The 26,806-nt window shown below is 40.5% G+C and overlaps 1 protein-coding gene across 3 annotated transcripts in view; it reads left to right on the plus strand.

Annotated features, from left to right (window-relative positions):
• The first annotated feature begins 242 nt into the window (after nt 1-242).
• Nucleotides 243-26,806, plus strand: part of fam13a (family with sequence similarity 13 member A) — a 44,777-nt gene continuing 18,213 nt past the window's right edge. Inside the window, exons 1-9 of one of the 3 annotated variants that reach the window (XM_068322145.1) lie at nt 243-504; nt 2,825-3,014; nt 9,301-9,510; nt 11,079-11,256; nt 13,482-13,629; nt 15,673-15,762; nt 16,279-16,365; nt 19,669-19,916; nt 23,991-24,032. In XM_068322145.1, coding sequence (XP_068178246.1) covers nt 478-504; nt 2,825-3,014; nt 9,301-9,510; nt 11,079-11,256; nt 13,482-13,629; nt 15,673-15,762; nt 16,279-16,365; nt 19,669-19,916; nt 23,991-24,032 — 1,220 coding nt within the window. In that variant the 5' untranslated portion in view covers nt 243-477. The remainder of the gene's footprint in view (nt 505-2,824; nt 3,015-9,300; nt 9,511-11,078; nt 11,257-13,481; nt 13,630-15,672; nt 15,763-16,278; nt 16,366-19,668; nt 19,917-23,990; nt 24,033-26,806) is intronic. The other 2 variants (XM_068322146.1, XM_068322147.1) reach the window with 2 other exon arrangements.

Below are 26,806 nucleotides of genomic sequence, written 5' to 3' on the forward strand. Positions count from 1 at the left end.
TTATTGTGTAAGTTTAAATTGATAAGGTAGTACGTATCTAATTACAATATAATTACTTTTATAATGTATTGCAAATGGTAAGGATTTTGCAAGTAAGGAAGTTTTGGGTTAATCACATGACCAGACGGTTCGGCCAATGAGAGGGTGCGGCTCAGATTTCATCCGAGGAGGAGAGAGGGGAATGAAGAGGGAGGAAGGCAAAGAGGCAGTCCCCAATCTGTGCTCTTGAGTCTGGATAGTTTGCCGGTGCTTACAGCTCTTCTTCAGGCTCATACCCTGGTGTGATTATCTGTGTGGAGATCTATTTGAAATTCTTGAATGGCACAATTTGAGGTGGAAGGGATTCCCACCAAAGGGAAAAGCCCAAAAGTGTGTCCTGGAAAAAAGTGAAGAGGAGAAGGAAAGACAGCAGAGAGTCGCCCCCCCCCACCCCCAACTCATCTGTGCCTCCGGAGGCACTTTTTTTCCTGTGGAAGAATGGGGGCAGGAGCTCTTACCATCTGTGTGAGTAGAATGCAACAAAGCCTGAGCTGGCACCAAGTCTTCCAATTCAACCTGTGATTAAGGGTTTAAAAATGCATGTTCAGTGTTCTTGTAGACAAAAGGGTTTTAATCTGTCAAGGAGCCACAAGCGTCTACTCTCTGATTTTCCCTCCTGACATGCCTCCCAGAGTCAAGCTTATACTTTTCCTTCTGGTCCTAACTGAGGACGTGAACCCTTGCCAGATGACAGTCTGCCATCATGAAGTATAATTACATATTCTAACCTTCATGTTTACCAGGATTTTCCAAGTGAGTTCCCCCCCCCCCCCAGTGATTCAATGAGGTCATTTTCCCAGAAAGAAAAAAAAAAGTAAGTGTGTATGTGAGCTGAACCACTCTAACAGGAGTGCAAACTGTATATCCTGAACTGTAGTTTCTTTCTGCTGAGCAGCTGTTGCCTCCTGTGTCTGTGCTGCAACCAGTTGCCTCAGACGGCCACCCAGGGGCAACTTCACACTCAATGACTGGGAGAGGGTGGAGGGAGGAGGAAGGAGGACACATGCTTGGGCTTGCTATCCTCCTGATGAGCTGGGCAAAATACACACCGGAGAATGGCCTTGTGTGTTTGCGGTTCATATACTTTTATCTTTTTTTAAAGAACTTTGGGGTTTTTTATACAATGTTTATTAAACCAGACTATTCATTCACAGATTTAGGAGCTACTTGTCAAGGGGAGAAGCTTTCCAAAATCTAGTGACAGTAGGTTTCTGTCTCACTGACAGGAGGTGTGAAAACGTTTTCAGGATGGGGGAGGGAAGGTAGAGATGCAGATTATTGGGCTAGTCACAGCAGGCGGTCACAGAAACAGTTGAGTCAAATGGACATCATCAGCAAGTGTTTCCCTTTATTCTTCACATTTAAATAAAGTTTATTCTAATTGGAAAGAGACATAAATAAAACATGAAACTGAGTGTGAAAAGCTGTAATTCTGAAACTCTATTTAACCACATTACAATCAGGAAGGGGTTTATTTCCTCACACAGTAACAGAACTACTGTATGTGATCTGTTCATCTACATTTATATACACTGGTTGAAAAGAATGAAGTCTGGTAAGAGACTCGCCATCTTCACAAAAGTGTTCTTAATCTGATATTGAACAAGAGGGAACAACTGAGAGATTTTTATACAACTGCCACCAAAGAACTGGACTTCTGATCCCCTTTAATACATTACCTGTCCAAGCTGCTCAGATGCATGGTGAATTAAAGCTTCCGAGCATCTGTCATGCTCTGTAACCATCTGTGATACCGGTTTTAATCAGATTTTCAGAGAAGCGCTGTTACCATTATGTCTGAGCAGTTGGCCTTGGAGGGAATAAAATCTTTAGCCCTCCCTCTTCATCACCCACTTCCACCAGGCCCAGCATCGCGTCACTTTGACCCTCATTGTCACTACCTCATAGTTGGTGGACCTCTCATCTCACTGCGGGTCAGTTCACTGAGTTGAAGCAGTGAACTCTGGAATGACAACATGTCACATGGTGCAGTTGTCGCTATGGATACAATTCTTGGTCTGAAAAGCTCTGGAAGGCTTTTCCTGTTCACAGAACTCTTGTCTGTGGTTGGTGTTTCTGAGCTTTCCTACCACTGGCACTGATCACATTAAGACAGACCAGCTTTTAACTTAGAAGGCAAGGATACAGTGTCTTGTGTGGTCTGTACATCAGTGCATGTAAACAGAGGCAGCTTGTGGTATTATTTGCTTTCACAACTTATCAGATAAGACATAATGAATCCCTTATAAATAAAGACACTAAATATATGCATAGCCTCTAGTTTACAGGGTGTGTACACCAAGGAGATGCAGCAGAGGTGCAAAATAAATATGACCACACAACAAGCAAGAGCCAGAATCTACTTCTATATAGAAATGATCTACAGTATTTTAAAGGGTAAATTTCAAATATTTTAACTTAGAATCCTCCCAGCCTTCTGCACACCATCAAATAATGATATAAATAGTTTAAGTAATTGTTGAAACCAGATATGTGCATCCATGAATGTGTCTATTTGAGCATGCAGGCCTATAACCAAAGGTGTTGCGCGGTAACCTGATATTTGTCGTAGCAACACATTGCAGTTCACTTAGCTGTTAGCACACAGTGTCCTGGCAGTACATCTACAGGAGCATGTGCTGTACAGACTCCACAGAGACACATCCAACACCACTCACACCTTTGAGTTCATGGAGCAAAGAGAGCCTCCCTCTGAGAATAATTGCCTGATGCCAGCTTCAGCGCTGCTTGCTAGTCCTAACCCTCTTCACTTTTTTCCCAATAGCACAACGAGACAGCAGTGCTGGTTAAAGAAGACATGAAGAAGATGGTGCAGATACCTATGCTGAGATCCAGGACAGTCAAGCACACCAAGCTGTTTGGAGCGTCCCTGTTGGAGCTGCAGGAGAGGGGACTGCTGGAGGATGGTGTGCCTCTGGTGGTACGGAGAATGGTGGAGCATCTTTGCAAGCATGGTAGGAAAAATCCCCACCAAACAAACAAAAAAATTCTAATACCTCATCACTTTTTTTGGATGAGTGGCTTCCATTTGTTTCCATCTATTTACATTATTTATTTTTTTCATAATATTGGACTAACATTTTTTATAATATATGGAATGTGTGATTGTTAAAAGGCAGTGTGCTGCAGACTTTTCACCTTACATATTACTGCTAAACAATTACAGTATATCTCTTCTATGGTTTGAATCTTTTATTATTTTGATATACTATATCACAGGAATACCCTAATACTTAATCTGAAAAGCAATAAAACACAAAAGACAAGGCAGGTAGAAGTTAGACTGATCAGTTGCACCTGAATGGAAACATACGGTAGGATTTGGGACTTGGTCTTGACCTACTTTTGAATGCGGTGGTTCTATTTGACCAGAAGATGTCAGTGCTAGGACGTGGAATTCTTCCTGCATTACCACTGAAACTGTAACCAACAGACTTATCATACCTCCTGTAGTCTTAAACATAAACGTGCAGTGGGAGGTTGTTATCCACCATGTTCATCCCTTTGTTTGTTTCTCAAGAAGTTTTGACGGGTGGGTTTTGATCAACTTTGTACATGGGTATGTCTTGGGCTGTGGAAAAGGTGAACATATTTTACATCACTTTAGTGTCCACAATCTTCAACATTGCGTAATCAGGCCTTTTAATAGCATTATGCCAATATCATGAAAACTAATGATAGACCACCCATAATAAAACTGCCTAACTGTTTGGAGTTATTTCCGAAGTTTCAGAAAAGTTTTCCTTTTCATTTTCCTCTGTTTTTCTTCAATGGAACAATATCTCTAAATCCCAAGTGAAACTCTTGTTTACTTGAAAGCTTATTTTCTTGGAGGCAAACTGTTTAGTGTCTGTCTAGTTTAATACATTACTGTTTTGGTATATAGATGGTAGTATACATTTTTTTAGACTTCCTGGTTGTTGAGAAACAAAGCCCATTCTGATCTGGTGGACCAAACAGTGTGTTTTTAACCTATGCTCAGATTCACTTCATCTGTTCCATGTGATAGTAGATATGGCCAAGCTAAATGTTAACTTGCATGCCATTTAATACCTTAGATACTTTACATATTAACCCTGGACTTAAATCGTGTTACTCTAATGCACATATGTCAAAATCAAGGCCCAGATCAGGACCGTGACGAATTATTTATGGCCCACCGGATTTTTAATTACTATTAGAACCGGCCCGTAGGCCACATTGGCCCACTGGTGTTTTGCACGCACCAAAACTACATTCCCCATAATGCAACGGCAGCGGAAGTCACTGCAGTGCAGCAAGTGGGCTTTGGTTTCGTCATTTATCAGCACTCAGAGCAGAGGTTGAATTTATCTACTTTCCTCCTCAAAAATGGCTAAAAGGAAGGCGGACGCTGAGAGCAGGGGGTTTCAAGCCAGGTGGGAGTCAGAGTGTGTGTTCAGAGAAGTCAAAGGTAAACCTGCTTGACTTCTACTGAGTTTATATGTTTCATCCCCGACACCATACCCCAGATGCGCGTCCAAGCTGCTCCGACGCTTTCTATGTTTCGTAGCACAGAGCTGTGTGAACAATTGTTCTCTCTGATGAAGCTGAACAAAACATCACACTGATAAACACCCTCACTCCATCCTGAGGGTTTCCTCAGCTCAGAGCCTGACCCTTGAATGACCCCTGAACCCTGAATGAACCCTGACCCCCAACATTGATGAACTTGTATGAAAGATGAGACACCATCAAATATCAGGGTCAGCCTCAGACAAGTGACCATCTCAAAGCAGTAACGCATTTTCAGTTTTAAATCCAGCTAAATTTTTACATTTGTTTCTACAAGATGTTATGTCTCTTTGAAGGACACATTGTTTTGTCTGTGTGCCATAGATTTTTGCATTTTGTTTTATTTATTCAGATTTATTTCAGTTGAATGGACTCAGGGAAAATTGCAGATACGAGCCATGAGAAATTATACAACTAATTTGGTTTTATTTTATTTTTTTCTATTTGAAAGAAGTGATTGGTAGGATTGAAGAGCAGCACAATAAAAAAAATTTGCACAATAATTCATTATTTTTATGCATGCACAATATTATTATTGTGCAAAATGTAGCTTTATTTATTTAATCATTACACTGTTAGCTATGTTCATTTCAATATGTTTTAATAAACATTGAATCAGTCCGGCCCTCGACTTTTAGCACATTAATTTTTTTGGCCCTGTGTGTATTTGACTTTGACGCCCCTGCTCTAATGGGTACCGTTTCCCATGCAGATGAGAGCAGAAATTTAATTTAATTCTTCTCATAATTCTGTGGAGAAACCCCCCCCACACACACACATTTTTTATATAGTAACTCATTTTGGAGTTTTAAAAAATATATATAAGTAAAATATTGTTCTGTCACTCGATCAGAATTTATTTTAAAACGACCATTCTTTTTGAAAAGATAAAGATGGATATTTTGAAGAATTACTAAATAAAACCAGATATGCACATTGACATGGATGAGCTGTAGAAACGTCAGTAACATGTTCTCAAGGGAGCATCACCCTCACTTGTAATATGCAGTGGTTCTTTTACACATTTTTTTCCAAACTTTCCATCAAATTAAGTTACGACAGAGGACTTTATTATACATTTACTCTAAAGCAGAGTCAAGAGACATGAAGGTAACATAAATAAATCAAAGTACGATAATCCTAACTTTTAGTTGCTAACTTTAGCATTAGCAACGACATGAGAACCACATCTATCAATAATTAACCATTGCATTTGATTGTCCGTAATTGTAAACGTAGACTCGATTTGATTTACTGAAAAAATATTTTGCTTAATGCCTAAGAAGGTTTTCATTATTTAATTCAATGTTCACACAAAATGAATTCCATCCAATAATCTGCGCATGCGCGAGCAGGCTGCAGTTTCCTTTGCTCAGAGCGAGTTTGTTATGCATAATTTTGCGTTTTTTTCAATGTTTCTGCGTGTATTTTTTTTAACGTAAATTTATATAATGTATAGTAATATGCTGGTGTACTCCAGGGAGGAGTTGATGTCCATGAGGGTCAAAGGAGACCCAGCAACACGCGATCTCATCCCCGCTGAGCTCTGTTTAGTGTCTGTCCTGTGCAGGACTGGACAGCGCTACCGGGAGACCAGCTTGTTGGTGTTCTCAGAGACGTGGCTAACTGGTGACGTGCCAGACGCTAACGTCCGACTAACCGGCTTCTCCTCCGTACGAGCGGACCGGGACACGAACACCGCCGGTAAGAAGAAAGGAGGTGGATTAATGTGACATGTGACGGTGAAATCAACACTGTGTAATCGTGATCTGGAGCTAACAGCTGTTAGCATCAGACCCTACTACCTGGCGCGTGAATTTTCTTCTGTGTGGACACCGTGGCCCCTGTCAGGACAATCAGGTGTTACCCCAACAACAAACCATGGGTAACCAAGGAAGTCAAGTCTGTCCTGAACAGGAAGAAGCGGGCGTTCAGGAGAAAGAACGAGGAGGAGATGAGGAAGGCCCAGCAGGAAGTGAGACTCTGCCTGAGGGAAGCCAAGGAGGCATACAGGAGGAAGCTGGAGAAGCAGCTGGGGCGCAAACAGGTGCGGGAGGTCTGGAATGGGATGAGAACCATCACCGGACATGGGAAAGGGCGCAGCACTGTGGAGGGGAATATTGAATGAGCTAATGAACTAAACAGCTTTTTCAATCGGTTCAGCTCCCCCACCACTCCCGGCTCCTCGTCCCAGGCCTCTTCTGGTCCTGCAAACTGCTCCACTTATGCTGCCTCCTCCTGTGCTTCCTCTCCTTCCACCCCTGCCACTTCTCCCGAACCCACTCCAAGAACTGCGAAGCTCAACGGCCCCACCTCAACCACTGGACTTCCAACCTCGCCACAACCTCCTGCTCCCACCACAACGGAGACCGTCATCACTGCAGACCTGGTGACGACAACGCTGAGGAGGCTCCGTCCCTGTAAGGCAGCTGGACCAGATAAGATCTCCCCTATGGACCCTCTCCAGTTCGCCTATCAGGCCAAGGTTGGGGTTGACGACGCTGTCTACCTTCTCCACCGCATACTCTCCTACCTGGATGCCGGGGACTGTGCCGTCAGAGTGCTCTTCTTTGACTTGTCAAGTGCCTTCAACACCATCCAGCCCCAGCTCCTGCAGGATAAACTGACCTCCATGACTGTGGACCCCTACCTCGTGAGCTTGATTACGGACTACCTAACAGACAGACCCCGGTACCTCCGTATGGGGGACTGATTGTCTTCTATGGTGACCAGCAGCACGGGGGCGCCACAGGGGACCATTCTCTCCCCCATTCTCTTAACCCTCTTAACACATCAGACTTCAAGCCCAACTCGGATACATGCCACATACAGAAGTACTCCGATGACACTGCGATAGTGGCATGTATCCAGGAGGGTGATGAGGGTGGGTACAGGGCATTGGTGGCTGACTTTGTGTAGTGGTGCCAACAGAACCAGCTCCAGCTCAACGTCTCCAAGACAAAGGAGATGGTGCTGGATTTCCGGCGGGCACCTCCATCTCCACAGCCAGTGATCATCGAGGGCAGGGAGGAGGAGGTGGTAGGAAACTATAAGTACCTGGGACTGCAGCTAGACAGCAGACTGGACTGGTCACTCAACTCGAACTGTGTGTACAAGAAGGGGCAGAGCAGGATGTACTTCCTGAAGAGGCTGGCCTCCTTCAACATCTGTCCTAAGCTCCTTCTCACGTTCTATCAGTCCGTAGTCTCCAGTGTGCTGTCATACGCCATTGTGTGTTGGGGTGGTAGGGCCAGGAAAAGAGATATGGACCGCCTGAACAGACTCATCCGCAGAGCGGGCTCAGTGGTTGGGCTGAGCCTGAACTCTCTGGACTCTGTGGATACGCTTCTGGAGAGCAGGACCATGTCTAAAGTGAAGGCTATCATGAACAACACAAGGCACCCCCTACTCACCATCTTCTCCCAGCAGAGAAGCACCTTCAGCGACAGACACAGAGAGGCTGAGGTCCTCCTTCGTGCCCCATGCCATCAGGGGGTACAATGACTCTCTCAGGAGGAGCGGGGGGGAGGTGGCAAGGTCAGCACGTGGTTGAATGGATTTAATTTAATTTTATACTGTTTTTATTTTTTTTTAATTTTATACTGTTTTATATTTTAAATTAATTTTATACTGTTTATATTTTAATTTAATACTGTTATATTTTTTAAATTTTATACTGTTTATATTTTAATTTTATAGTGTTTATATTTTATAGTTTAGTATATAAGTCCTGTTAGTGCTGCATGTGTCTGTTAGTGTAGTGTATGTCTTGCGGTATGTCCTGTGATGTCACGTGAGGCGGAATATGGACCCAAATGCAGGACACCAAGAGTGAATCTTCCATCCATGATTTAATGACAAACAAAAAAAAAACTCCTGACAGAACAAATCACAAAATTAGGATAGACTAACAGGAATCAAACTTGAGAAAAACAAACCAGCACCAGGCTGTGACAAAAACCTGGTTTAAAAAGCCTCATCACAATAACACCAACGATGTTCAGGTGTGAACGCTCAGAACGTCGTGGATGAGTCTGAGGTGTGGAGCCGTGGCTCCACCCACCAGCTTGGCCTCTCCCTGCCACACAGCGGCACTGCCACACCGAACCGTGACATGAGATGTCAGTGTTTCTTTTTCTCCTGGTGTTTATCCAGTATTATCCGTTATATAATGCCTGAGCAGTGGATATATACAATTTCCTCTGGATTAATAAAGTATTTATCTATCTATCTATCTTATCTATCTATCTATCTATCTATCTATCTATCTATCTATCTATCTATCTATCTATCTATCTATCTATCTATCTATCTATCTATCTATCTATCTTTAATTCCTTACACAGTACAAAAATGCAGAGGAAATTGATGAGTTTGCCATTGTTAAAAGTGAAATGGATTTTCTGAATCAAAACTATTTTATTTTATCGGAAAGAAAATTTGGTCATTATGCTACCTTATTGGCCGATTGTGGTTTCACAATGCAATGACCTATAATGTGGCTATACTAGTGTGGAAGTGAGAAGGTGTTCAATACTGTTATAGATGCAATACTTTAGGCAAACTTGATTTTATTAAGGATTGCCTTCAAGTGTGATTTACTGGAGTGTCTAAATTTTCCATTTCTTTTCATGAGCTAATCTTCAGTCTGGATCAGAGACCACCAGTAATCTGTAACCCTCTAATGTGCAGTTCTTTGTCTCCCAGCTTTGCATCAGGAGGGTCTATTCAGAGTGAACGGGAATGTGCGAGCTGTGGAGACCCTGAAACAACGTTTGGAGAGTGGCGAGCAGGTGGACCTTCTCTCTGAATCTGACGTGTGTTCAGTGGCCAGCTTGCTCAAGCAGTACCTGAGGGACCTCCCAGAAGGTCTGGTCGACTCAGCGGTCCAGCAGGCGCTCTTACTTCTTTACCAAGGTATCATCAACCAGCTGCGTTTTTAATAATTATGTTCGTATGTCTCTTGGACGATTCAGCAAATTAAATCTCTATTGTCATATTAATATCATCACACGTAGATTTCTGTAGTGAATAAAGTCAGGTGACTCCAGGTTTCCAGGGATGGGGGCATACAACCCATAGGTGAAACCCATATGGGTTTCAATGACTCAAATTACATTGGAACAACGTTGATGATTCTGACTTTGATAGACATTTACCATAATCTGGTTGACTGAGAGTCTTCAGAAACACCCCCAAACAAAAAATATTCATATTAATGGACAAAAAAATACAAAACTTAAACAAATTTGATTTATTTTTTCTCATTTTCCTACAAAGAAGAAGTCCATTTTAATATTCCCCGTGGGGAAATTGTCTTCACACTCATACATACAGTTGCATGCATACATACATACATTGTTGTGTACAGGCCCCTGAACACTAGGGACCTACAGGCATGCAGCAAACAGTATAGGGGGAGGAAGAGTGATGGGTTGTGACTTCAGGGTGCGCCCCAAATGAGCAGCTTGTAAAGGGGACGGCGCCTTGCTCAAGGGTGCCTCGGCAGTGGCTGGGAAGTGACCTGACACCTCCCACTGTCAGCTCACACTCTGAGGATGGCTTGGCAGGAACGGGAATCAAACCGCTGATCTCTGATCATAGGGTGGCCGCTCTACCGCTGAGCCACTGCTACTCCCAAAATACAATACAATACAAAATACAACTTTGTGGTGAAAAAAACAAGTTTTGGTTCTGATGCCGTTATACATTATTACATATTTGAATTCAAAACATTGTCATTATTTATATATTGACATAGGAAACACTGGTAGTATATTATTTTAAATGTAACCAAACAAACCAAAGTGTTCAACAGATATGTGCCACTTTAATGGATTTTTTCATCCTCTCTCTTTCCACACACTTATTCTCTTTGGTCTTCTGTTTATCTGTTTGTTGCCATTTTTCTTGATGATCGTCATGTTTTACGTCCCTGACATTAAACATGTATTTAATTACATGATGGTTTGTTTCTCCTTTTGTACGCGTGTTTGTCCAAAACAGCATGCACGTGACACACATGCACAAACACATCTGATCTTTGCTAGGCTTCATCAATAGTAGCGGCAACAGCACACTAATGAATTACAACAGCACCCCCCCACCCCCTATTTACACAAACTCACCGTGCACGCACTCACGTAGACACAACGCTGACCATTTGCGTCACTCATTCATTTGGGATCAGTAGCCATATCCGTTTATCCAACCCTGACCTAATTATCTACCCCAACTAATAGCATCAACATATTTTCGGGCTCTTTGCTCTAATGCTCACATATCGCCTGTTACCACAACACAAGATTAGATGTTACAGGATGCAGGTGGATGCAGCTGCAACTCCACAATCTGTTATTTAATAAAAGTAGGATTTGAATGTCTCTAATCGTGGATTTATTTGGAAGAATTCTTAGTTGTATTTGTAGCCGCAGGTTTCATGTTTCTTCCTGACCTCTGACCGGACGTCTTGTTTTTGTCTGCAGAGTGCGGCGATGATGTTTCATGTTCAGATATGAGAGATCTGCTCCAACAACTTCCAGACGTCCACCTCAGCCTCCTCCGCTACCTCTGTCACTTCCTCACCCTTGTTGAGTGCAACCACAAGGAAAACCTTATGAATTCCCCCAACCTTGCCACCGTGTTTGGACCCAGTGTCTTTCAGTGAGTTGAATTGTTTCTAAAGCAGGGTGGTAAATGACCCGTAGTCCGATCTCGCCATCATTACACTGTGAAATCAGATGATCAGTGAATTTATCGACAACAAATTAATTGAAACTGTCCTCATGTCCAGCATACTGCTGCAAATGATGGACAGAGAGCTCTTATTAACCACAAAATGCCTGTGATAGTCAAACTCTCTCCTCCTGACAGCATTTCAAACACCGCTCCCACTCTCTCTCTCACATCTGACCTCCACCCATGCCCCACTGCCACACCTTAATACTTTATAACCTGCATTTTGGGACCTCAAGGCCTGTTTTGGGCACAGCAACATCCCATAAACACAACAATGATGTGCTGTGTTTTCAGTGATTGATAAATTTAATTGATGTGCGTATTAGCAGACATAACAGCTATGGAGCAACAAAAACATTCCAGCAGTCACTCATCTCGATGTCCAAGAAAATATTTGAAAGCTTGGAATAGCATCATGTGATGAGCTGATAATATTTGTAGTGCACACAGTGAGAAATCTCTGTGTCTAGTCACTTTGAGCTGCTAAAGGTGTGCCAGTCAAAGTGTAAGCATCTTATATTATTATCACACTAAATCCAATTTACGATTACTGTGGATCAAATTAATGCCTCAGTCTGGCACTGATTGTGATGATTCACACACTCAAGGGCAAAGAAAGCAACAAACATGAGCGTTAAACATTAAATGCTCAGTCAAGTATTTCTGGTCTAACACCTCCTGTTCATAACTTTGAAGAACATCACACTCCTAGAGGTTATGCCAAGTGTGGGACATTAATAAAACATGTTTGCTGCAATCTTTGAATGTTTGCAGACTGCTGGCTTCAGTTTTCTACAGCTAACAGATTAAGTCGCTTAAACCAGATGTTCGGCCCTCTTTTTCTGTCCTTTTTGGCAAGTCAGAGATTAACCATTAATTTAAAATGTCTTAGGTTTATGGGTACAGTGACCTTTATACGGGAATGAGTGAGGCAATTATCCACAACGCAAGGTTACCAATTTCCACACACTGACTACATGCCTGCTGTGGGTGTTTTCTCATGTGGCCAGCAGGTGGCAGTGTGGTGCACTGAGTGAGGATCAGCTTGTGATGAACACATTTCACAGCTTATGAATTTGACTTTAATATCAACACCCGCTTTGAGTGTTCATAAAAATGTCACACACTATAGATCGAGAAAACTATTTGAGCAGTTTTGAAGTAAATGTCACATCACATATAGAACAGAGGATGATAATGTGTTTTTAGGGCTTACCATGATGTTCATAAATAAATGATACATCACTGGCTCATAAGTCTTCCTGCAGCTGCTGAGTTAAGTGCCTCTGTCCTCACTATTCTATTTATGATGTGCCTACTGAGTTTCACATGATTTTGTACATCTTGACCTACAGCGACTGACAGATTGGTGACAAACTGGGGTGCTCAGGCCGGGAAGCACTACCCATTACACAGATCAGGTCTCAATGGATGGACCAGGGAAGTGAAATCCCAGTGGATTCTCTTTCATACCGCACAGTCTGTTCTCTTTATTTGTGATGAGGATTTAAATTTAGGTCTACAGTTTGGCCGACAGCTCACTGTCTATGTCAGAAAGTTGCCCTGTGTATCACACGTTTTTCTAACTTGGACAAAAATGTTTTGCTTTCTTAATAATGTTGACCAGCTGATGAATAACTTTTGACTTTAGCAGCAAATTTATTATAGAAATAATTACAGTGCTTCAAAATGAAAAATCCACTAGCTTTGACCTTAGATCAAAGCTAGTGCATAGGTAGATCAAAGCACTAGCTTTGATCTATGGTCTTACTCACACTGGCCTTCTCCCTCGTCTTTCTATCTTATCCGGTTCCTGAGTGTACAAAAGTTGAAATTTGACCTTGACCTAGTTTTCTCAAGGTCAAGGTCATCATCTCATTTTCGTCCCGTTTGTCGCCCAAGTAATCTGTTTTTTGTTTAATCTTTCTATCTGCAACGGTTGCAAAGACATTTGGTAGACAAACGGACGGACGAACGAATGAACACACAAACACTGACAATTACATGTACAATACATCACCGCTTTGATGCGGGACGTAAAAAGGAAACCTGAAAACATTTTTAAAACAAAATGTATTTTTTTAGGGATTTGATTAAAACTCTTGTATTTGTTCTGACCTTCTTTACTTTCCCTTCCCCCATTTCTACAGCGTGGCTTCTGGTTCCGAAGCAATGAAAGACCAGAATATCTGTAACAAGATCATGGTCAAGCTCATCCAGAACTACAGGAACATATTTGGGACCCATGGGGACCGAGACGACTGCACAGTGGAGCATTCAAACCTTATTGTTGTCAAGGTGTTGTATACTCATAGTAACACCAGTATCAATGTTTATATGAAATAGATGTGTTTGTGGTCCAATGTAGGGAAACCTGTCAGACAACTACATGTGAACCACATCTGCCGCTCATCCATTCCTGTGACCTCATCTATCGGAGTGATGATTTAAAAATATAAGCTTACTTAATGTCGTGCTAAAGTTGATTTTAACTATTGATCTGAGATGAGATTCCTCGCATGAATGGCTCCTCTGCGGGTGGCTATCTTGAGTCACAACCTGTTGATTTATTTTTGCTCCTTTAAATGGCCGATGGGTTTATTGATTAGAAGGTTTGTATTGTCTGTTGTTTCCTCGGAAACAAAGCAAACACTTGAGCAAACCTTCTACACCTCTCTTTCACAAATACATACACACACGCACACACACACACACACACACAGACACACACACACACACACACACACACACACACACACACATATATATATATATGTATATATATATATATATATATATATATATATATATATATATATATATATATATATATATATGTCCGTTACTTAAGAGATTTTTTCACATCACTTCATAAACAGCAGGATAGAGATCCATAAACTTTCACACATACTTTATATAAGGTGCGACTTACTGTATATAATTGGTTGACTTCCTTTTCAAGTTTAGGCTCATTTGAAATCTGGTTAAAATGTCAATGTACAGTAATTCGTCTATGATTCTATGATTACGATATAAATTTATTTCGGCTGTGCTTTTTCATATGATTCTTTCATATATATTTCAAAGATGTAATTTACAATAAGAATTTTAGAAAGAAATATTTATTTTTCTCTGTTTTCTTACCTTTTCAAAATACCAAATATTGTAAATAGCCTAAGAAACATGAACAAATCATCCTAAAACGCCCTGATATCATAATAAACTATCCACATGGCCTCAGTTCTTTGACGTAAGCTACACCATTGTGTTTTCACCCAGAGGGACTTCAAGCAAACTTGACCCAGACAGGCAGTGAATCAAATCTGTGATCTTTGTGTTGTCACTGTGCTAAAAGAGACACACCTAACGTCCCATTGTGACACATTTAGTATTTTTGATCATTTAATGGAATACATATTACTGCCGGAATGGCTTTGGTGTGTTGTTCTACTGTTGTATCACAAGTGGAACTCCAAAACACTTGTAAAATTTCTGCTTCAGTTTCAACTGTTGATTGATGACTTATCAAAACACATCAAGGGTTGTCAAATGCTGCGGTTGTGTACCAATGGAACGACTGTTGTGATTAATTACTGGACTTCAACTCTCATCTTTCTGTTAGAGTACCGCTCTTACCATTTTTAACATTATTGATCGTGAACTCTTGTTCTTTTGTGACCCTCTGCTTAGCATGCAAAATAAAACTGCTAAAGTTGTTATAGCCATTTCAAAAATTTAGCGCATGAAACCCATTTAACCCATTTATAGCCAGTACAATGCAGTCTGGAGGCACTTTTTTTATCATTAATACCATTGCTCTGTTGGGAAAGCCTGGGAGAGCTCAGCCTCATGACCAGGGAAACCCCTCAGTCTAAATGACACACACACACACACACACACATACACACACACACACACACACACACACACACACACACGCACATGATTGCGAACACATATGCTCAGGCATGTTGACGCGACTGCGGCCTCTCACCTCCTGACCTTCCTCTTAACACCATTGAATATAGCACTTACTGGTTTTGCCTGTACTTTCTGTCACAAAATGCAGAGGTTGTGCAGATTAAGGTTTATAGGAGATTGTCAACCTGTTGAAATCTATTCTCAACCCAGTTGGCAAGGCTTAGACAGGAAAGTAAAATTAAAGCATGAATACCCAGGGGTTCCCCTAAAAGGACTCCATTATGTGAAAAACATTCACAGCTAATATACTGTATGTGGCTGTATATACAACAGTTTGAAGCTGGAGATCAAAAAAATCCCTAGCCTCTGTTTTACTGCGTGCACAACATGGACTACAACAGAAACCTTTTGTCTTTCTAGTCCCAGGATATGCACGTGACGGATGCAGACACGAACAAATCAGCGAGCCTCCCCAGTGAGGCGACATCAACGCCAGTTCCCACGACAAAGGTGCATTCGTGGTCTTAACAGGAACACGCCTGCATGTGTTTGTCTTTGCTTGCACATGAAATCTCCTCAGCATGCCTGATAGAGACATGATAATATTTTATGCTGTGAAATGCAGTGTTTAGGCATGACGTTCAAACTCACATGTCCCTTTCAAATTGCCTTTGCTAGTCCATTTTAAAACCAACCATGTGATGTGTGTCTGATTAACATAGCGGGGGCATGTTCCCTAACTTCTGAGCCATTTGTGGGTAGTTTTCTCTGAGCTGTTGTCAGCGTCAGCTGACTGTCTCGGAGTGTAATTGGATTACCTGTACTCTCTTTGAATAGATGATGGCCTTTTCCTCTAGATAATGATTTCTAATGTGTTTTTAGAATTTTAGGATTTTATTCTGTCGCACTTAATCAAAGCTCGAAATGTTGTTTTTTTTAATACATTCTTGTATATTTAACTTGGATGCAAATAATGTTTGAATGCATTTTAAATCTCTTAATTTTCTTCTGTCTACATTTACATAGGCTGGGCCCAAAAACCTGCGACAAAATGAAGAAGCTCTGCAGAAATCCTCCACTGACAATCCAGAGGAGAGGACGAGGAAAAGGAAGGTACAAACATAACTGTTTATTACTATTATTATTCGGGTAATAAATTGTTTTACTTGGCATAACAGTTCATAGTACAATTATTTGTAATTGTTCTAATGAGTACTTCCTGCTTTCTTATCTGCTGTATGCCTCCTGTGATGCTTGTGGCCTCGCTGCTCAGTCACGTGATGTGATTTGATAAAGACAGTCTGCACAGGAAACAATGGCATGTTTCTTTGCAGTTAGGGTTGAAGAATCTATGGTATTTATTTACAATTGTTGTGTGTTTTGCCTCAGGGAGCAGTTTTTTTATGTGCTTTGATTTATAGAAAGCCAACAGAATTCTGCAAGAGCAAACATGCAAGGAAAAACTTCCTTTTAACAGGCAGAAACCTTGAGCAGACCCCGACTCCTGGAGGATGATTGTCTGCCTTGACCAGCAAGGGTTACAAAGAGGATGAGAGACAGAGCAAAAGATGGGGAAAAAAAGAGTGGGAAGAGTGGAGAAGGGGGGATGGGGGGTGGACACACAGATGCATACTATGACTATACACGTAACAGATAAACTTCAGGGTGACAAGTTAAAACTGTTCACCTGTGCTTGCTTTGAATGCACTTACCAAGAGTTAAACCATTAATTTTGTAAATATTAATTTGTGCAATAACAACAACAACAACAGCAACAAAAAACTGGGTTCACAGCAGAGAGCAAATCATTACTTTAGGAATAACTAGAACGTGGCCCTGGCAGCACATTCAGTCCATAGTAGCTTTCGTAAGAACTAGTTTGATAAGCTATAAGCTGATCATGGAGAAATTAATTCCAACAAATTCTAAGCTAGCAGTTAAATGATAGCTGATAATGTTCCAACTAGCACATGAAACGTGGCTGAAACATGTCAGCATTTGGTGAGACAAAGACGTGACTGAACGGTGGCCGTGTGCAGACAGTTAAGCGGTTATAGTGGTTGCTGCTACGAGTTCCCAAAGTGCTAAGCTAAATTCCAGTGCCAGTGTCAGAACAGCAGCCAAGAGCAGTGAACTAATATACGGCTATCAAGAGTCCATTGTTTAGCAGCTTTTGTACACAAAACCAATTAGCTTAAATATCAAAAAGCTGTGACTATCAAAAGAAAGAACTGAAATCTCACAATCTCTGTCCAAATGAAAAGACTGCTCCAAAGGGTTTGACCTTCGTCATAATTTATCAAGCGAGTAATCACCACTTTTAATATTAACTTTTACAGCATTTCCCAAACGCTGCTGTAGAGCCTCAACTATCTCAAGGTCAGGTTCAGTATAGGCATGGCCTTGAGGCTTGTTCAGATAAACAAAGTTTTTGGCCTGATCTTCGCTCATTCATCAACACCAGACACACAATGTATATGTTAGATAGTGTAAAACTGTGAGGCAGGGGTGGTTGTCCCCCGTCCATAAATTACATTTGATTAAAATTACACATTTATGAGCCTCGGGTCTGGTGAAAATCTCTGAAACAGACAAACACACCCACACACTTCAGCTCCCCAACATGACTTTATTAACTGTTTGAGTTATGTAGGTCATTAAAACATCTGAGCATGTGTGAGAGAGTGTTGTTAAGCAAAGATATTCACACATGAGCTCCAAAAAGGAATGCAGTCATTAATGGAGGAACATTATTCATTCCTCTGTTGCAATTGAAGGACCAAACAAACATCTGAATACAGTACTTTCTCAAAATGTGCAAATAAAATTTGATCATGTTGAGTAGATATGATATACTGGCATCCGCTATTTCAAAAGTGTAGTGAAATACCGCTGAAAGTAGCAAGAACATGATAGATCAGATTGCAAAGACACTGAAAAACTAGACATCTGAGAAATGATCTGTCATCAGTAAATGGAGGTGGGTTAACAGAGACCAGTTACAACTGGCTTTACTGAAGAGTGCATACAAAAGTAAAATATTAATTTTCTAATGTTTTATTTAGTTACGGTTTTCCAGGTTTTTTTCTTTTAATTTTTCAGTCACCAACTATTGGGTAATCTGTCATTTAGAAAACAGGTCATACCCTCATTTTGGGCTGACAGGTTTCTTTGCCATCTGTCCTATTTAGCTCCAACATGTTGTTGCTCTGTTTGAGTTCTTTTTTATGCACAGGCAGAAACTGACAACCTGGAATGGTGGTAGCGTGACCAGTCCATGTTTAAACATCATTGAAGCTGACCTAAAGGTTGTTTTTTTTAGCTGTGGCTGACTGAGCTTCCATATGAAAATATTTTACTCTCTCAGTAACCACCATATGTTGTAGTCTTACTTTTGTATGCAAAATGTAGAATTTTTATAAATATGTTAAGCTTTTGTAAAATGTTTTTGATTTGTACTAAAACAAAAAAAACAACAACTTAATACTAAAAAAAAAAAATCAAAGCATGTAATCAGAAAAACAAGTTAATAACCTCATTCAGTTTCTCTTTCTTTTTCTTCCTGTGGTTTTCTGTGAAAGTCTAATTTAGCTGAATCAATTGCACAACCCGGAGGCAAAAATCCATACCAGAGCTAGTTAGAGAAGCTTGTGAGGCTGATATTATCCCAAACATTTCCCCATTATCTACATCAATGAGTAAATGGAAGCAGAGTCTATAGATTTTACAACAATCCATTAAGCTGAACCCCAAATGGAAATGTACTGCTAGTAATTGGTGTAAAGGAAAAAACAACATCAAGCCTTTAATTTAACTACTAGACATTTATCTAGCCTCTTTGAGCATTGGTTGTTTTCTACCATTGTCGATACCTCAGCTGCTGGCGTCAGACCCATTTGATATTCTCACATCCAGCTGACTATTTGGCTCTGGATGCATCACGTGTCACTACATACATATATACTAAGAGAAAGCTCTGTGGAACATTATTTAGCTTCTCTCGGGGGTTCTTTGGGTAAAACTCGGTAAAAATGCAGGAGTCTTCTCGCAGTGTGCCAGTAGTCAGGTTGAGATTCTTCTCCTACACAACAGTTGGGGGTTTACGCTCTTTATACCCACTCAAGGTGAACATGGTAAGATAAACATGAGTCTAACCTTTAAGTTTTATGAGTCAACCTCTTTCTCCCCCTGCTTCTTTTACAGTCCGTTTATGGCTTCCCTTCGAATGAGCTTCAAATGCATGTTTTATAGTATCTTGAGATTTGGTTCAAAGTGCATTTCTCTGTGTGTGCGTGTTGTTGTATGATGAGCCTGATTGTGCACAATAGTAGCAGTTGTGAATCATTTACGTCTCGTGCTTTCTCATGTTTCTGACCTGTTGCTGGTCTGTGTTGCTGCCCTGTGTGTGTGGAACAGGTGAGGAAAGCAAAGAGATACGACGTGACTCAAGAGGTTTTTGAGCCCCGTCGCTCAGCTGGGACGACCCATGCGAGGTCCCTGTCCATACCGATAGTTTTGCCTCTGGCCTCCGAGGTGAGGAGTCTCAGTCCAGAGGCCATGGAGACAGCCCCCGTCCCAGCAGCTCACCAGGGTAACCTGGACACCACGTCACAGCTCAGCCGATTTGACGTCAGCCCTCCTGGCAGCATGGAGGCCCTCAACAGGTTAGTGTGTCTGAGAAACTGTGAAGCACAAGTTACATTTTTGTAGGTTAAATATTAATTTTACAGAAATATTTTCATGACCCTGCATTCATTAAAAAAAAAAAACCCAACTCAAATTTTTCACGCTGTGCCTTGGGTTTGGGATGGGGGATGGGGGGATGCTTGGTAGCAATGATAAATTGGTTATGACGACTGTTTGCGTAAGTAAAGTGTTACCCTAGCAGGGTGAGGGTGAAGAATCTGACAAGTCCGACAACTATCTGAGATCTTAAGCCCAGTTCTCATGACTATATGGCTTTGGCTCACAAGTAACACTATTATAAGAAGCTGAAACTGGAACCACTCAGTTTCGAGTGTCTCAGTCCTGGAATAGCAAGACTACAGCTGTGCCTGTTGTTGGTGCTTTTGCTGCTTTGACCAACGGCTCGACTGGCTTTCACCTTACCTGCAAACAACCCCGCACATTGTGGATGAAAGTGCAGACTGATAATATTTACAGTTATGTGGTTTTCTTTTTTTTCCCTCATCACTAATCAGCTCCTGAGGAACTTAACACAAAATTTGTTTTGGTGCAAAAAATAAATATAAATAAATAAATATGTGGTTCAAGTAATTAGTGTGTGTTAGATGTGTAATGATGAAGCGCTGAGGTGAGAAATGATGTTCGGGCTTGTACTGAAAACCTTGACCTTTAGTATCCCATGAATCAGTCCTTTAAAATGTGTCAGCACCAGATCCATTACCACATTACGTAGAAGTTTAGTATGACACTCACAAAGCTGTTTGGTCTCACTCATGCCTGTAAACTGGAAAAGACATTTCCCTATATCCAGTTAAATATATTTAAGGAAAATAAGAGCAATTAAGATTTAATTGTATTATTGGATTTTTGAGGACTGTATTTTTTCATAATATTTAGTACTACCTCTTATTGAAGTACAGTATTACCTACCTCTATCATATTCTAACAAATTAGCTATTTATCATGTGGATGTTGAACAGTTGATCTCTTGCAGCCTAGAATTTGTTCATTCTTATGTGCAGAATTTCCCTCATTTTGAGGGAACCACTCACCCCTTTCTCACAGCCTGTTAATCAGGGAATCCTGCACCATTTGGAAAAACTTAAACATTCAGTGGCGATGCAGTTGCTCCATTTTTAAATCAGTCATAAAGGTAGTAACACTGTAACAAGACTGAGATGACAAATTTGAACTGATGATGTGTTACCCATCCCATCTGCTGTGATTGCATGCTATCTGATAACACACACCGGGGTGGCAGAATGCTGGCTTTATCTTTTTTCAGTCGGGAAAAAGTAACACTGGAATGTTTAAGGTCATTATCATGTAAGTACTGCAGGATATCTGTTTTAAAAGTGCTATGGAAGTGTAACACTACAAGATGGCAAGAGCTTTCCTCTCCATCTGACCGTATCTGTAAATATGATGGATTTTCCCCAACAACTATAAATTATCGGGTTGTCCTTGTCAGGTCGCATTGGGTGACTGATAAATGGACAGAGTGAGGAGAACGCCAGTAACGTGGGTCAGTAATCTGAACTCACTGGTGTTTGCTAATTCATGCCCGCAGTTTGCAAAAACACCAAAAACAAAAAATATTTGATTAGAATTTTTTTAAAGCTATATAATAAATACAACTACATGGTAATGTGTAATTTACATTTGCAGCTGCTCTTATGGAGGATTGCCGACTCTCACTTTCCACATGTTTGTGTCAAACGTGTCTGTGTCAGCATAAAGTAGCATAGCCAGCTGGACCAGAACTGAACAAATGTTTATGAGTTTTTTTCGGTAATTTATATTGCAATTAATGCAAACTGAAGCATTTTAAACCTAGTGAGTGGTAATGAAGGATATTTATAAGACACATTCAGGAACTATCCATTTCCTGGGACCTGATCACACTAACCCTCTTCAAAGTCTCAAATACCTGAAAGTACATCCATGTTTTGATCTTCTTGCGCGCCTTATTTATCGAATAGATGAATGCATTGGGTTTCCTCCGATGGTCTCACCTAAAGCACCATAAATATGAGACCATTCCCAGTCACCACGCAGGTCACATGACAGGAGCCAACATAGCAGCGTCATGTGAACTTATTATGCGCTCAACATTGCGTAGTTACTCAAAGGGGATGCATACTGGCTTTTGTGTGTGGTTGCCATGGTTCACTGAACCTTGTGATGTAAGCAATGGGTTTCTTAGAAACCTGTTTGGAGTAGGAGGGACTGAGGAACTTTGCAGTGTGGTGTGAGTGAAGGTTCCCCCATTGGTTATAAAGGTATTGTTGGCTCCCGTCAGGACATCTCATCCATCACTTTAAAAGCCTGACAGCACATATTTACAACTAGAACCTGCTTGCTGTGTCAGAGCGCTTTGATCTTGGAGACTTTTTTCCCCCAAATGTCATCCAAAAAAACAGCCAAGACATAAATGAATTGACATAGTATTGTTGTGAAAAGTCATTTAATACAAAAATAATGCCATAATTTAGGGAATCCTTTAGTCACTCAATCAGTTAGACACAAATGTGCAGAAGTGAAGGTCGTATAAGGGGTGGAAACAAAATGTGTGGTAGAACTGATGATAAGTTTTACTCATAAATGAAAGTAGGATGTTTTTGTACTTCAGTCGAAATGCTTTGCGTATTTGCTCTGTGTCGTTGTCTGCTGGAATTAGTATATACCAAGCATAGTTTAGCCAGGATTATCCAACAAATACATTAGTTTGTGATCACAACACAGTTTGTACTAATATATTCTAAGAATGTTGCGCACCCATTGAAAAATTGTAACTGAATTGAGGATATTAAACCCAATGACACTCCGATTATTGACTCTTAATCAGTGAAGTAAATATTAAAACTGGTCACTAACTGATAGCACTGATGGCTCCAAAATAATTTTTCACATTAGCTGCTCAGTAACTTAGAACTTCACTTTACTACACAAGAGACAATGTTATTCTGTGCTGAAGAGGGAGTTTGGAAAAAACCAGTAAAGGTGGTAGGAAAAAAGACAAACCTTGCCAAATGTTTTTGGATCAGTGGCTGGTACTGGTTGAACCAGGCTACCTTTGTCTACACATTTTTAAAATGTTGAAGAAGTGGAGTGTGTCCAGACTTACCAACTCGTAATTGGTAGTTTTCCATTCATCTTGGAGGGGATCAGGCTTTTTCCCAGTATCCCTACAAAGCTGCTTGTTATCCCTTCAGTAAGGTAGTGGGTAAGCAGGATTTCCTCTTTTGCAGCTCACGACGGCCGTGAGGTACACATTAATACCATCGCCAGACGGTAACACAAGTCATGATCAGAAGTGTGTGGTAAAACGCTTTGCGCTAATGGGGAATTAAAGTTGTATGAATGCAGGTAAAATAGTTGATGCACACAACTCCTGCTAATACACATAATACACATTCACACGACATGTCCCATTTCCATTAAACGTCATTAGCTCACCCTCCCCATTTGCGGCCTATTTAGGGTACAGTCATCCCCCACCTCTCTCTCTCTCTGCCTGTCATCACTGATGCTGCTACATGTGCACTTGCTGCTGCTGCACCCCTCCCCACCCCCCACCCAGAATCCACCTGTAGGCTACAGTCAGGAGGTTCAAGACTTTTTCTGAACACTTGAACGTATCTGCGACAAGTGATGAGTTCAGTTTAAGTGAATAATACCAGGTGATTTTGAAATTTTCAGCCTATAGGTGCCAGGTTAGGAAGATGTTGAGCAACCCTTGTATTCAGAGTTCTTATTATTATTATTATTGCGTAATGTCATCATGTGAAACTGGCATGCCTACTATGGCAGCAGCCTGCCTATGCACACAAGCAGCAGAACCCATTTCTCTTTTGGTCCATTATAATTACAACAGACAAGTTTGACAAAGCTATTGATCTGTACCAGTGCATTATTATTCTGCAAACAAAAGCCAACCTTTGTGCTCCTATTTTCAGCCCCAGTTGCATTTAAATAGGGGTGAGGGGCAGGGATCGTTCTTAATAACCAAATGGTGCAAGAAGTGATTTGTATTTGTTTTTATATTTCAGTGCTCAAGAAGAAGAGAGGCCAATATCTCCTTTCTACATGAGGTAGGCCTCCTGTCTTTGTGTTTGAAAGAAAAAAAAAAAGCTGGCAGAACTAAGTGACAGCATGTTGATTTAGACGGGAGGTGTGGGGGAAGTGGCTATTATTCTGCCTTAGTGTATTATCTTCAGAAACAATGGAACCACCCGTTAAAGGGAAATTAGGGGCACATACAAGTTTGTTCACCACTCATACAACAGTTTGTTCACAGCACACTTTAGGGAAAAGACATGTGGGTGAAGACAACATGTTGTTTGTGGTGATTATACGGAGGAATGTTCAGAAATACAAAAATGGTCTTTGTCCTGCATTCTCAAGTCAAAGGACTGTCTGTTATGCTTCCTATCACAGTAAACTGAATCGGAGATTTGTACTGTTGGTCATCAATGTCTGGGACTCATCCTTAACTGCAGAAAAAGAAATACACTCTTTATAATCCAGAGATCATGATCAGCCGTAGAGAATCCAGCAGTCGCTGAGACGTTTCACACAGAATCAGACAGAAGGACTGATCAATAGACCAGGATTAGCATCCATAAAACCACATTGCTGACATGCAGCTTTATTTTAGCTCCAGATAGAGGAATTTGGTGTTTTCATTTTCATGTAATTTGAAGCTTAATGTCTCTTGAGATATTTTTGAATTTTATATTGTTGTTTAGGTAAAATATCCTCTTAAAATCCCAGTGATTTTTTTTTTCATCAAAAGGATTTTTTTATTGATTTCTCACCCCTGTCTCTGTCACTCGTCATGACTCTTTATTTACTTCTCTTGTACATATCCTTCGGTGACTAACTCCAATGGCCTTCTTGCATTGTGTCACATATACTTACACTTGCAAAACACACTCTCCAAATCTGGTTTACTTGCATTCCCTCACTTATTTTCAAGCTGCCACGTGTTAGCTTAACATCAGCCCAGTCAGAATGGATCATCGATGAACATAATTTTCTTCTGTGTTTGTTGCAGAGACTAAAATTTTTGCATAATAACTGACTGTGCTGTAAATCTGTATTACCTCAGTTGACACCAAAGGGTACACAGTGCAAGGGAATTAACCAGTATAAGACTGCTGAGGAAGATTATAATTGTTTCCTACTTTTTAATGCCTTAAAGAACAGTTGACTTTAAATCATCATAAAAATAAAAAAAAAGACTAGCCATGGAACGGTATTATTTTGTTCTAACGGCTATTTAGACAGTAAGTTTCGCAATGAGAAAGTCCTGATGGAAGTAATTATGGGAAGAAAACTTTAAGCTCCAGTGAAACAAAATCAGCATGTTGTGACAATTAAAGTGCTAGACTTATGATTTCATTCCAGACCTGACTTAACAGTTCAGCAATTCCCACAGATGATATCTTACTGGAAGCAAAATAAAAGCGTCAAACTTTTAATCATTCATCTTGCATGTTTTGTGGTGTGGTTACAGCTGACCAAATCATATTGATAGAATGGAAATCTGGTTGGGATTCTGAAGAATAGCTGAAAACTCAAATTGTATTTCAAGGTCAAGTTCTCATTTTTTGGATTTAATAGTACATACGTAAAAATGACATGTAGCACCACATGGATCTGTTTCCTACCCTCATCTGTTCATCATTAAATGCACGTACTGCTTTACTTCCAAGTGTCTATAAAAGCAATAATAATCCAATTTTCCTTGACAGCCATAAATTAGATTATTGTAATCCTAATAATGTAAAACAGCTGTTTTCATGGTATTATTTTTTCCATACAGTAGCTTTACAATATAATAGAAAGTCAGGGAGTGCTTAATAAATGTCAGGCTGGCTTATTTATTGTACAATTAAAATGAAAGACAATTTATAGAGCTACTCAGAGGAATGGAATTAAAATAAAACATTAGGAATTTATTTTTATTCCATATGTGTTCTGTTTGTGTGCAGGCTCTCCACTGAGCATTTACTAGTGTGCCAGTCCTTCAGGGTGTGTTTTTAATCATAGCTGGTAGAAGGCTTTCAAGGGGGGGGGGGTTTATAAAATTACATAAATGACTGTGTTGCAAAATCACCAACAGATTATTCCCTGATCAGACATTTGATATGGCCTGTGGTATGAATCCGTAATTGTGGAAAAACTGTATGTTTGTACAAGAACATTGTTATTGGCCTGGCTCATTCTTTCTCAGGTTCATCTCTCATTCTGTTTCTGATGCAATGATTCATCCCTCTTGCCTCATGAACTCTTTTGCCCAAAGGTCATGACTTAGATTGTAACCATTACACTGGAGGCAACAATCCGGTCCCATACCAGACTGCTTTAATGCTGCTGCAGGTTTAGTTATAACTAAATGGTGCAAAGTTCTCTCTAGTCAGTGATTTATCTTTGTCTGGTGATATACCAAATGATCAACTTCATTTCACACTGTGTCAACCATAAGTCTCTTTGGGATGATCCTGCAATAAGATATGTATGACTTCTAGGCAGTCAGTCTCAGCTGTTTATTTCATTGCCAACCTAATTGTGGCACAAGTGGACGTCTATGAAACACCATTTCACATTACAGACCAACCTGTAGTGTAGCTTTGTGCCTGAACGGGGTAAAGATACTTTTGGTTGTCATGGAAAAGAATTGCAATCGCACCATAAAAGGAATTTTTGTAACAATAATTCATTTTTAATTTAAAAGGCATTTTACTCACAAACGTAATATCCATGCAGTTTTTGGGTTTTTTTTAATGAAATAAGGAAATGTTTAAATACACAAAGAGAGTGAAAAAAATACATTTGGTTCCATAAAAAGAATTTGACAGCT

The sequence above is a fragment of the Antennarius striatus genome, chromosome 8 (genome assembly GCF_040054535.1).
Source record: "Antennarius striatus isolate MH-2024 chromosome 8, ASM4005453v1, whole genome shotgun sequence".
Classification (NCBI taxonomy): domain Eukaryota; kingdom Metazoa; phylum Chordata; class Actinopteri; order Lophiiformes; family Antennariidae; genus Antennarius; species Antennarius striatus.